At 43.8% G+C, this 12,551-nt stretch overlaps 1 protein-coding gene across 1 annotated transcript; it reads right to left on the bottom strand.

Moving 5' to 3' along the window:
* Positions 1-4,492: 4,492 nt before the first annotated feature.
* On the bottom strand, positions 4,493-10,623 carry igf2b (insulin-like growth factor 2b). Its single transcript, XM_042495438.1, has 4 exons — positions 10,422-10,623; positions 9,387-9,537; positions 7,670-7,848; positions 4,493-6,241 (listed from the first exon to the last, which is right to left on the bottom strand). The coding sequence occupies exons 1-4, from the start codon at positions 10,494-10,496 to the stop codon at positions 6,005-6,007; spliced, it is 642 nt and encodes a 213-aa protein (XP_042351372.1). The 5' UTR covers positions 10,497-10,623; the 3' UTR covers positions 4,493-6,004.
* Between the last annotated feature and the right edge of the window lie 1,928 nt (positions 10,624-12,551).

The following is a 12,551-nucleotide window of genomic DNA, read 5'->3' as shown; positions in this document are numbered from 1 at the left end:
TATTTTGCATTATGAAATTAAGCTCTTTGAAGGAAATTAGCCAAATGGTTACGTTTCTGTGTAATTAACGAGAGAGAGAGAGAGAGAGCGCACAGGATGCTGGAGCCCATACACACGACAGACAGGAGTTTTGACTATTCCAGGGGGCCAGTACAGTTTGTCCTGGCCATAGAGGTTCTGTGCTATGACCCCCTTTCCCTCTGATTCTCCCTCTCTCTGTCTCTTTCTCTCAATCTCATTCCCCTCTCTCCATCCCTCTTTTCAGTCCACAGCAATTAGAGAGGCAAAGTGGGAAAAGAGGAATGTGTGAGCACGCTTTGTGAGGATTGGAAGAAAGAGAGAGGGAGTACAAGAGAGAAAGTGAGAGATAAAGAGAGAGGGAGAGATGAGAGAGACACAGAGGAGGGGAGGAGAAGAAAGGAGAGGAGAAGGCCTGTCTTAATTGGCCTGTGTGGCCACGCTGGGCTGTGATGGTCTGGGCTTGCCAAACCCTGTGCCTCAATAGTTGGCCTGGCCTTACATGCATCCCGTGCATCCGGCCAACCACAACTAACTCTAGTGTGCTCTTTGGCAGTTTCCAATGTCAGGCCTGGGAGAGTTGTGCCACCCACATCTACACTCCGCTCCACAGTTCAGGAGGCCTCTCTGATGGGGATGGATGCGTGGGTTTGGGGTTTATGGTTTATTTGGCTCCCCAAGTTTAGGTTGAGGTGGCATTTCTGTGCTCTTTCTATTGTTTACTTATTTAGTATAATGTTATAGTGATTTAATGTCTAGGTTCCGCATTTAGATGCACATGTAAATTTAAATTTGACAACAAGTTAAAAATGCACCTACCCAAATTACATACATACCTTCAACACAAGAAAAAAATCTTTTCTGAGTTCCACGTTGTTCAGTACTGTTAATGTTTCTGCATGACTAACAATTAATACTCTGTAATCCAGACAATAAATCAGAATCAGTTTCCTTCCGTCTAACTACATCGACTTTTTTAGACGATGCCACACCTCTGTGCGGCAAAGATCTAACCTTCAAATCAACAATCAAGGAAAACAAGTACATGTCTTGGCGCACTGTGGCCCGGTTTGGCTTGTTTTGGTTGACTTATGTTGTGCCAGACGCTGCTCTGTCAGGCACAGAGGTGACATGACGAGCCCTGGGGACCAGAGAGTCCCTGATCTCATTACCAAGCTCTAGAGAGTCTTACTATGTATAAACACCTGCAGGGAGCAGACTCAGTCCCAGAGTGGCTGCTTGAAAACACACACGCACGCACGCACGCACACACACGCACGCACACACACACACACACACACACACACACACACACACACACACACACACACACACACACACCTGCCAGTAGGTTAAAAAAGTCAGAGTAAAGTGTTTTATTGGAAATGACACCTAAAGTAACATTGTGCGAATAATGCATTTATCAATAAAAGAAGCAATGTTGCAGAATTCACTTGGTGAAAATATTTGAAGATTTGCAAGTGTTTGCACGCTAGTTCAGTATGTGCATGACTGTGTGTGAACTTGTGCAGCCTCTAGCCATCCTTCAGAAATGAACTATTTTTGACAGCATGCACTCTCAGCTGAGTGTTTTTCCCTCTTTTTGCAGGGGGGTGGACTTCATAGCAGGGCAATAAGGTTTCATGAGACAGGCAAAGGTGATTTAATTGAGCGATTTATGACCATTAAACACAAAATGTAAGCTCCTTTACTATGACAGTCGACCAGCTTCTCAACTTTCCCTGAAGCAACACATGTGCATCTCATCAGTGCGAGGCAGAACACTGCAATAACACCAGACAAAAAGAGATTTCTGCTTCTCCTGGTTGTTAAGTTCAAACTCTTTGATGCCGACCTAAAACAGAACAGAGCTACAGCAGCAACTCTGCTGCACCAAGATAACCCCAGTGCTCGAAACTGATCCATTCTGGGAACCAAGATACTACGCTGTAAATCTGCCCGGTAACAGACAACCCAAGGGTGGGTGTGTGCATGCATGTCAACAATGAAAGGTCTTGCCATTTTCAGAATATGCATGTGATAATTTGAGACATGTTGGTTACTAAACTTAGCCACTGAAGTGGAGCTTGCTCCAGTAGTTAGCAAGCCGCTGGAGGATGGAGGGATGGATGTACGGATGGGTGTGTCAGAGGCAGTGAGAACAGCTCAGGTTTAGTGTGGCATGCAGCGGAGGAAGGACTGAGGAGTTGTGGCCAGCCTGCTCGCCACTCTGTGAGTGCTGATTTTCACTTTGGCACACTGTGCCCTATCAGAGAGCAGGAGACAGACAGACAGAGACAGATGGACAGAGACAGACTCAAGAGATGGAGAGGGAGAGAAGAGAGAGGGGGAAGAGGGGAGGATGGGTGAGAGGAAGAGAGAGGGTGCTAAAAGCAGCTGGAGATTCTCTGCAAGGCCTTAAGATGTAATAAATCATTTACAGGGTACATAAGGATTAATTGATATAAAAAGATTTTTAAAAATGGCTCTCAGGCTCAACACACAGAAAAGTGTAAAACCCGCGCCCGAGACAGGCAAGCACACTGAACAAATCTTTTAGACATTGTATGTTTGATAAAATGTTTTTGTTTTTTTATTATTGATATTAAAAATGAAAGTACATGAATTGTGCATTTCGGACGTTCTAGCGTGCAGAGGTTAAATCAATAAAATACACACAGGCTGAGTGAGCTACTGACACAGAAACAGTTGCCATTGCTCGGCAAGGTATCTCTTCATATTCAGCGAAAAGAAGTGGTTGTCTTTCACGCCATTCATAAGAACACTAGAGTTGCCTGTTTGAACATTACAATAGTGAATGAATGCAGTCCTAGCAGGAAAATATAGAATAAAATAGAAAATAGAATAATTATATTATCAATATTAATAATAATAATAATAATAATAATAATAATTGCACTGCCTGCTTTGTTGCACAACTGAAGTAGAATATAATTAGAGATAGGACGCAGCCTTAACAATTGAGATCTCTCTGACAGAAAGAAGATATAAAGTATTGGCTTGACTCTTCACCACAGCAGAGCGAGTATCCATTAAGTCTCCATTTCATGGGTGATGCATGACACAATAGAGGAGGAAACTATGATGTGGCACAGAATGACCTTGTATCTGACATGGGCCTCAGTGGTTTGTCACAGAGAGCTGTATCATTGTGGCCAGGTGTGGGTAACAACCTCAGCTGGCCTTCCACAACAAGATTATCACTGACACTCAGTAACTGCTGCACTTCTCCCCTTGGAGAGCATAGATTGTTTTTGTTTTGTTTTTTTTTCCTGAGTGCTTCAGAAATGGTTCAGCGTGATAGCCCTTCATCAAATGCATAATGGATGGATGATTGGAAGATTGCTGTAGGGGTGAATGCTCTGCTCTCCACCCCACACCATGCAAATACAGATACATACTGTTGATGCATAAGATTGGGGGCATTGTCTTTTACAAACAAAGAAAAAAGAACAAACAGACAGACAGACATACAGACAGTGAGATGTTGAGCGATGATATGCTCTCTCCTTGATCGACAATGACCTTTAGGTGACCTTTGATGGTCACTTGCATCGTAGCAACATCATTACCTCCAGTTAAGGCATTGACACAACGACTCGTGTAAGTCACATGTAAGCTAAAACCCTAAAATCTACAACTGACCAGACATTTACGGCCTCATGACCAACACGACATCTGTGGCACTGGCACATAGGCAAGATGCTCCATAGAAGATCATAGGACACCATGCACAATTACAAAGACATGATTTAATGAAGGACTGATCATTCCCCCGCCATCAATACTAAAGTGGCTTCAAAAACATAGTGGGTTTGAGTACAATCAATGTTGAACAGTTATTTTTATCCAATAATAATAAAGTCACTCATCGATGCTTTCCTTTTTCACAGAGTACCCCTGACAGGCTTCTGGAAATCCATGCAGACCAACGTATTCAGAGTATGTGCCTATTTCTGTGACATAACATGCCTAAGCAATCCAGGCTATGCTGCTGTTAAAATATTAATTTAAAGTAACTATGGCAAACGAGAAAGGAAGAAGAGAGAAAAAAAAGAGACATTATTTTTGGTACAAAGCATCTACAAAAAAAAGCCTTACAACTCCAATTGGAAAACAGAGATCATACAAAATAAATCCGTCAGTTGAGCATCAGTGCTACGTATATTATTTGGACCAATTTTTCAAATATATTTTATAACAAAATAAATAATGCCTTTATACAGTGCCCTTATTTGTATTTCAACAAACAAACAAAAAAGCTTGGCGGCTCATTACGCAAGATACAGCTCAGACTAAAGGAAAATAATATAACGTCCCTGGAAACTAATTATATATCTATATTTGTCTTTATTATTATTGGATAAAAATAACTGTCCAACATTGATTGTACACAAACCTACTCTGTTGTTGAGGCTAGATAGATTTGATGTATATATATATATATATATATTCAAGTATTTCTTTTCAGGCCAAAGCATGTGAATACTACTGATATACAATAAAAATAAAATGTTAGTTGACATTATTGCTGTTTTTTTCCCTTTGAATTGAAATATTGTGCCTTTCTTTAGAACTGCAAAATAACATCATAACCATGGAAACAAAAATAAAAGCCTAACTTGGAAAAACAGGAATGTCACGGTACCAGAAACTGACGGGGTTTTCCTTTTTTTTTTCATTGACACATTGATATGAAAAGAAAACAGAAAAAAAGACAAAATAAAATATAATCATCATTATCCCACTTGCTCTTTGTCCATGCCATGTTACTTCCTGTCAGAGCAGTCTGCAAAGCCATGGCAAACAGGAAGTACTGTCCCAGAACTGTGGTACTGTCCCAATCCAGGCGGTCCATGGTGTCCCATATGTGTCCTCCCTGCACTGCTCCCTGTGTCTGGCAGGGACAGGACGACCAGGGGCTTGGGTCTCAGGTCCCCTTGCCACTAATGCTGGCAAGCTAGTGATGAGCAGCCGCGAGCACTCGCTGTGAGCCTAGACGCCGACACAGCCCGTTTCTTTTCTCAGTGACACTTCCCCCTTGACATTGCCACTGCCAGGAGCTCCCCCATATCCTTTATCTTCCTTTTTTCAAAAGTCACACTTTCCTTAAAACGGAAAGTTTTAATATTCATTCAAAGAAAAAAAAAGTGCTTTTCAACCTCTTCTTTGAGTCCATTCCCAAAGCTAGCACCATGACATTTTTTTAAGCTACACGTTCATTGTTCATAAAAAAATAGTGCCATTTTTTTCTTTACTTTGACGTAATCCGTGGCAATGTGCAATTTTGCAGACTCTTTTCTGCTTTTTGTTTGTGATCAAAAGGTGCTGGAACAGGAATCTAATTTTACAAAATAATTCCTTACAGTGTGGAAGTCCCTTTATTGGTAGAGGTGCAAACTAATAAGAAAAAGAACTAACAGAGATTTTCTTTTAGCCTCAGGAAAAAAAAATGATGTGGAATGGATTCTTTCATGCAAGCTGCTCTTCACTCTCAGTTGTCTTCCACGAGGACAAAAAAACATTCCGCTGGGTGTCCTCTTGACACTTGCAAACCACAGATCTCTTTCATCTTCTGTTCTCCCTTCCCTTTTCTCTTTTGCTTAAGGATCCACCTGAATTGCATTCAGCCGAATTAACTTTTTGTTCATCGTTTGTGTTGGTGCCTTTTGTGTCAGTGACTGAAAGAGAGAGGGAGCGAAAGAGTTCAGACAGGAAGAATGTGAAGGCATGTTTGTGTGCCGGAGGAGGGTGGGTGGGTCTGAGGGGAGAAGGGGGGCATTAGAAAAGGGCCAGGGGGTCAAGAAGTAGTGGACGAGATCAGGGGGAGGGATTGGTGGGCTCGGACAGGGCAGGGGAGGTCAAAGAGGACTGCCACAGAAATGACGTCAGAGACAAAGCTATAATCCCCTAGTCTTTTTTTCTCCCTCCAAACTCTTGTCTGTGCAAAGGGCTGGCAGCGGGCTCATTTGTGGTTGACATAGTTGTCCGTGGCAAGCAAGACGGGAGGAAGTTTGCTGGGCAGGCTGATCAGGGGCCTGTGGAAGACCACCTGCTCCTCGGCTTTGATCTTCTCCGCCTGCCTCCGAAACTTTTTGGCTCTCAGGATGGCGGGGACACCCCTCCGGAGCCGCTGGGCCGCCTTCCTTTGCCACACCTCGTATTTGGAATACTTCACGGTCACATGCTTCCTTGGGACTTCCTATCGTGGCGTGCAGGCGAAAATAGAGGAAAAAGGGAAAAGAGGGGGTCAGTTCATTAGTTGTGATAAGACACTGTGCAAGTGCTTGTTACAATGGAGGAAAGCCTTGTTTATGTTGCAAAAACATGAAGTCATTGTTGGGCTGGCCGAATGGAAATCAAATGTCATTCTTATAGCGCTGAGCGTCATAACAGACTCGCCTCTCCTCCGACTTGCCCTTGTTTTGGTTTCCTTGACTGAGAGAAGCTGTCAACAAGCTCTTAGTTCAGCCTCTTTAATATACTGTCAAAGGGAAGGGCGGTCACTCGCCTCATATACATATGAGGAGCACGATGTTGCTCCCCAAACGACCCGCTGAACTGACTAACCTCCACATAAGTACATTGTCATTTCAAAAACCTCTATTCTCATGCAGCAAAAACAGTGTTAGGTGTTTTGCTGAGCACCACAGATTGAGACGAAGTGGGAGTGGAGGCAGTGAAGCTAGGATTTATGTGTGAGTAGCCAGTGCTCCATCTGAATGGCTTGTTTTGGTGCTGCCACTTGAGGAGTGTTTATCCCCCTTCATTCACTCCAGGCCTGCTCAATAGCCTAAGAACAGCTGGCCCTCAGAGCAGCCTGTACCCATCAACTCTCCCTGCCCACACAAACTAGGGACATGTCCCAACTAATTCCCTTACAGCCTTTCCTCCTTTTTTTGCATTTAACACAGAGGGTACATTACTTTGCTCTGGACATTTGCAGTATTTACTTAATGTTTTTGTCTGCATCACCTCATGCTGCTCATACTGATTTTCTAACAAGTCAGAGCAGAAACATTATAAACATCTTTCCAGCTTTGTCTAAAAACAAGTTTCGAGGGATTTGAAGAGACCTGGACGGCAGCCACAGCTCAGTCTTGTGATCGCAGTGAAAAGACCTGAAACGCTTTGATGATTCCCTGCATGTTTGCGACATATGCAGAGAAGCTCTGCTGGCCAGGTCAGGTGTTTTTGACCACACAGATCAAAACGCATGCCAGTTTTTCAGTCAGATTTCAGACAGGGAGCTTGCTGTTCCGTGACTAATAATCACACACTCAGAACACACTGTTTTGTTACGGACCAGCAGACTCTAACATCTCACAGACTTTCTCTCTCTTTCTCTCTCTCTCACACACACATAAGTCGTAGAGTATGACTCTGCCTTTTCCTACTGTGTCTGTCTTGATGTTTTTCCATGATGCTCAGCACTTTACATGGAGGCTAACTGCTTACCAATGACCATTTTAACAAGATAAACCTGTCTTTGCGTGGGTTTCAGTCTGTTCTCGGTGTCAGGGACATAGGGGTGAGGCTCAGAGGTGAATGGAGACGCAAGAGGAGATGGGGAGGACAGATATAGAACTGTTTCCCATACTGGTGTGTTGTTGTTGTTGTTGAGACGTACCTGTTTTAGTGCGGGCATCACGGGTATGACCTGCAGAGAGGTGGCCGACACGTCCCTTTCAGACTTGGCGGGTTTGGCACAGTACTGCTCCAGCAGGTTGAGGTCACAGCTACGGAAACAACACTCCTCTACGATCCCACGCTGGTTGCGCCGGGCGCTCCCCCTACTGGTTGGCCTACCTGAGGAGGAACACAATGAGGGGATGAAGAAAGGCAATGAGGAGGGTGAGGTTAAGGCCTGAGAACACAGCACACTGGCATCGGTAATGAATCGAGGTTGTTTGCGGGGGATTACTTTGACAATCACAGCAGTCCACAGAGCAAAGAGGATAAAAGGAAATCTATAACCAACTGCAACAAATCTTTTTGTTTGTAGAGGATAATCTGATTAGGGCTATCTGGAAGTCATTTAATGAGTGAATACACAAGTAAACACCCCCGTGCTGTAGTCGCCAAAAGAGAGTGATGGGAGACAGACAGCTGAGCTCTCAGACAGACCTTTGAGTGGGCAAATACATAAAATGGAAACTCTTCTGTGACCTTGTCCTTTGTCAAGTCAGCAGAGATAAAGAGGATGAGGAGGGAGAGGAGGGGCAGAGAGGTAGAGAGAACAGGAGAAAAGAGAGAGAGGGTGTGTGAGGGTCAAAACAGAAGGGAGGAATGCAAAACAAAAGAGTTGGGGAGCGAAGACAGGGGAGAAAAAGGTAGAGAAGAATAAGGTGAGGGGGTGGAGGGTTAGCATGTTGCACAGGGGAACATTATCCGCGACCAATAAAAGGCCTTGTTTGAAGTCCTGCGCCCAAATCTCATGAGAGGGGAAGGCTAGATTTGATTGCAGGAAGAGGAACATGAGAGAGAATAAGAGGGTGATCCAGGGGGAGGAGAAGGAGCAGCAGAGGAGGAGGAGGGAGCACATCTATGTTGGCCTAAATTGGATAATGATCTTTGTGATAAGTGAGAAGCTTCAACACAAAGATGCTGCCTGTCTGTCAAAGGTGAAAAGCAGAGGACAGTATCGTTATCTTTTTGCCTGCTGCAGATGAGGAAGGTGAACTCTTATATGACACAAACAGACAGTGCAAACAGAAGCTTATCCATTGGCGGATTAACAGCCACCACATTCACATAATGCTTTACAGCTATTCCCATCAACCACCACAATGGAAGCAATAATTAGAATTGATGTTAATGATCAGTCCTCTTAACCTGACATCAAAAACACCCCCCCTTCCCTCCCTCCCTCCTCCCCGCCGTCTTCCCTACCCCCTCCTCTTCCAACTCATCAGTGTAGTCGCCTGGCCTGGGAACACTGGTGCTGAGGTGACTGGTATGCCTCTTGGGGTGCTATTACTTTACTGGTAAACAAGCGGCCCATTGTGTCGCGCTGTGTCGTGTGTGCCTTCACAGCTCGCCGGCCTTTCATATGCAATGAGAGGTATGGGCTGTTTGCAGAATGCGCACACTCAGCAGAGCAGCCTGGACGAGGTCTTAGGACACACAGCTGGCTATAATCTCTCTCTCTCTAACACATACACACTCTCTGTCTTCCAGTAAGTGTGTGTGTGCGTGTGCGTGAGAAAGAAAAATACCAAACAGGCATAGCCACAGACAGAGCGATCAGCTATCCAAACAGATGTGCGCGCACGGACAACAGCGAGACTCAACAGATTTTTTAAAAATCGTGCAGCCCGTTGTGCAAGCTTGGTTTGAAAACCTACTGAAATAGAAGCCTCTGTCTTCACAGACAAACTGCAGCGCATCCACCAGCTCTCCCCCACACAGCGTCTCTGCCGAGGTTACTTCCACAACGTAGAGCGTCAGGGCCAGTGCAAACAACAGCGCGCGACTGGACGAAGACATCTTCTTGACCTGCAGACACACAAACACAAAAAACACACATTGCAGAATAAAGCAGATGCAAAAACACGATTTAGAAGTGATGGCATTTAAAAGTAAATCTCAGGTGACAGCCAGATGTTGCCTTTTGGTGTGATATAAGAGGGTCCACTCTTTACGCGTTCACATTTGCATGCTTGCACAACAAGTAAGACTTCACATTTAAATGCATTTTATGTGTATGGACCTACTAGGTGGGGAAAAGGCCTATTGCATGCAACAAATGATGCAAAATGTGCAGTTTCTCCTTCTCCGACTGTTATCAGCCGCTGTCACCGTGTTGCACCTGAGAGAAGTGCTTATTCTGGAGGAAAAAAAGTAGACGGTATCTCTTGCGCTTACACTCTTACACAACTCCCCCCAGAAGTTGCAAGACCGGCTGCTCGATAGTTAACTATCCGAAAAGCCATACTCAGCATATATTTCCCCTTGCTCACCCTGTGGTGAGCTCACTGACCCTCAGACCTACCGCCCCCTATCTGCCGACGAAAAGACCAGCTGTTTGCTCTGAGTCCAGCGAACGGCATCCAGACGAAAGAGGAATAAAAAAAAAATTAAAAAGAAAAACTCTTTCTTCTTCTATCCTACCGGGTAACCTGTTGCACGAATGCTTTGAAAGCTTCAGGCGCACTCCATGTCATTTGCACATCTTCAACTTTCTCTGTTGCATGCAAATTAAGAGATGTCCGGTAGCAAATATTGCACAAAAAATTATGCGATGAATGCATCTGCTCAGCCCGAAGCGGTTTTCTTTCACTTATAAAGCCAAGAGAACACGATTCTACCCCTGCCAGAGGTCTCTCGAAACCCGCGCAGCAGAACCGGGGAGTATAAAACTATTTGCTCCTTCTGATTACCTTCATTCTGCTGCTCTCCGTTCTCCGGCAGGTGTGGCAAAGTGAGTGGTGTCCGTGTCTTTGCTGGGTCTCCATGTCAGTTGGCAGTAGTCAAAAAGCGTTGAGGGGGGTTATTTGGTTGGAGAGATTGCAGGTGAGTTAGTTTCCCAGTTGGTGCGGCTATAGAGATGATGTGTGAGAGGCTGCTGTCCCAAAGACCAGGCGACAGACAAAACTTCTCAGTTCTTCTCATTATATACCAAAACACGCCCCTTACACCCACACCCCACCCCTCGCTCCTCCTCTTCACGGCTGGTAAAAAAAAAAATGATCCAGGGACGTTTTATGGAAAAGTGCTTAAAGGGAGCAAAAGCACAAAAAAGGGGAGAGAGAGAGAGAGAGAGAAAGAGAGGGAGAGTCAGAAAATATGGAACAATTCCATAGGCATTTTCCACGTTTACGCACTGTAACCTACAATCACAATGTTTACACACAGGACGCAGACTGAACAAGAGTAGACGTAATTCCTCAGACTCCAAGAAAAATGTCAATGTCTCCGCCCTGCTGTAATTAAGATTAACTATTCAGAGTGGAAGGAGTGTGGCCGAGGACTGTGGCTTTCCTCTGACTCAGGTGGAGATGTAGTCATCGGGGTAAAAGTGTCTGAGTGGAGGTTGATAACTTGAAGGTTGTCCTATCTGAAGGAAGGAGGATGATGCAGCAGTGACTCAATGATGCAGAAAGACTGGTCCTTGTGAATGCTCCAGCATATGATGGAGAAGAATATGTTAGGTTGCTTACAAACCAAAAAATAAATATAAAATAAATAAATAAACAAAAATCTAGTTTTTCACTCACACAGTGTGGATTACTGTTAAAAGTGCACCATAAGAGAAAAAAAAAATCATCTAGATTTTGCAAATGCAGCTTCCTTACGGACAAAAATGACTGCAGACATGAAGCTCCAAACTGATTTTACATTCAAGTAAGCTTTTTTCTTATCTTGATAAAACTGTATGAGGGATCCCTTATATAAGTGTGGCTCCTGCAGAAGGTAAGGATCCGGACATGTCTTCAGACTGACACCTAGTGGTCCGGATGGTGAACCTCTGTTTGTTTGTCTGGCAGCTTTTAGCAGGTTGGAGGGGCATCAACTGGACAGAGCTCTGTCTGGGCAAACTCCCCAAGCTTTGTCTTTTCAAAATCAATCATTATCTCAGCATTAATCACAGACAATACTTGTCTTTATTGTCCCAAATAACATATATGAAATGGACCCATTTGGTGAAGTTGTATCATTATCAGTAGTGTCTGTACTTTTAACTTAGGTGTTGGCCATGCAACAGATTTTAATTGCTATAAATAGGCTGCCTCATTGGATCTAAACATCTGTATTTCTAGTTGGTTTTTTTATTTGCATATACTTCTCCACCAGTTGTTGCTTTTCAATGTTTATTTGGTTGTTTTTAACATGATAATAATGTTGCAAAATAGCCTATTATGGTTTGCGGCTAGAGGAGAGCATAGTGAAGATTTATCCCTGCAGTGGGCTCAGTAAGAATTTAGTGTGATTTTGAAATCAGGCAGGTATGCTCTGCAGGACTGCCCCCTCTTGTGGCGGACACATGTAAACAATTATGCAGCTAAGCATCATTTAATGTTGGGCTGTGATTTGTTTGTCTCGTCAGACATGAGCTCGAAGCACTCCCTTCCTTGTACATTTTTAAAGGTCTTTTAAAAAGTGCCTTGAACGAAACATGTTGCTGCCTTATGTAGTCCTTGACCTAGGTGGAATGTGTATGGAAGGCACTAGGGTGGCCTGTATACCTCTTTTCTCTCTCTATTTCCCCTTTTGTGGCTTTAATCTATTGTATACGTGTCAATGTGTGACAGTTTACTTTTTACTGTTGCGTCTGCTGTGCCACCGACTTGAACAGGACTCCCAGGAAAATGAGATCTTGTTATCTCAGTGGGACCTTCACAGCTAAATAAAGGATAAATGAAATTAACAGATTATCATGAATAGATGTATATAAGATATATCTCTCAAGAGGAAGACTAAAACCTTTATGAAATGTGTCAACATGACAGAAAACAATATTAATTTGCAGTTCTTTATTATTTGATAGATTCTTTTTTACTCAGCATTAA

The sequence above is a fragment of the Plectropomus leopardus genome, chromosome 11 (assembly GCF_008729295.1).
Source record: "Plectropomus leopardus isolate mb chromosome 11, YSFRI_Pleo_2.0, whole genome shotgun sequence".
Classification (NCBI taxonomy): Eukaryota; Metazoa; Chordata; class Actinopteri; order Perciformes; family Serranidae; genus Plectropomus; species Plectropomus leopardus.
The sequence above is the reverse complement of the archived record's forward strand: the minus strand, read 5'-3'. Positions and strand labels throughout refer to the sequence as shown.

Coding starts and splice junctions, on each gene's coding strand:
- igf2b (XM_042495438.1), bottom strand. CDS start 10,496: ATGGAGACCCAGCAAAGACACGGACACCACTCACTTTGCCACACCTGC. Junction 7,849..9,386: donor AGACAGAGGCTTCTATTTCA/GTAGGTTTTCAA, acceptor GTTCCTCCTCAG/GTAGGCCAACCAGTAGGGGG. Junction 6,242..7,669: donor TGATGCCCGCACTAAAACAG/GTACGTCTCAAC, acceptor ACGCCACGATAG/GAAGTCCCAAGGAAGCATGT.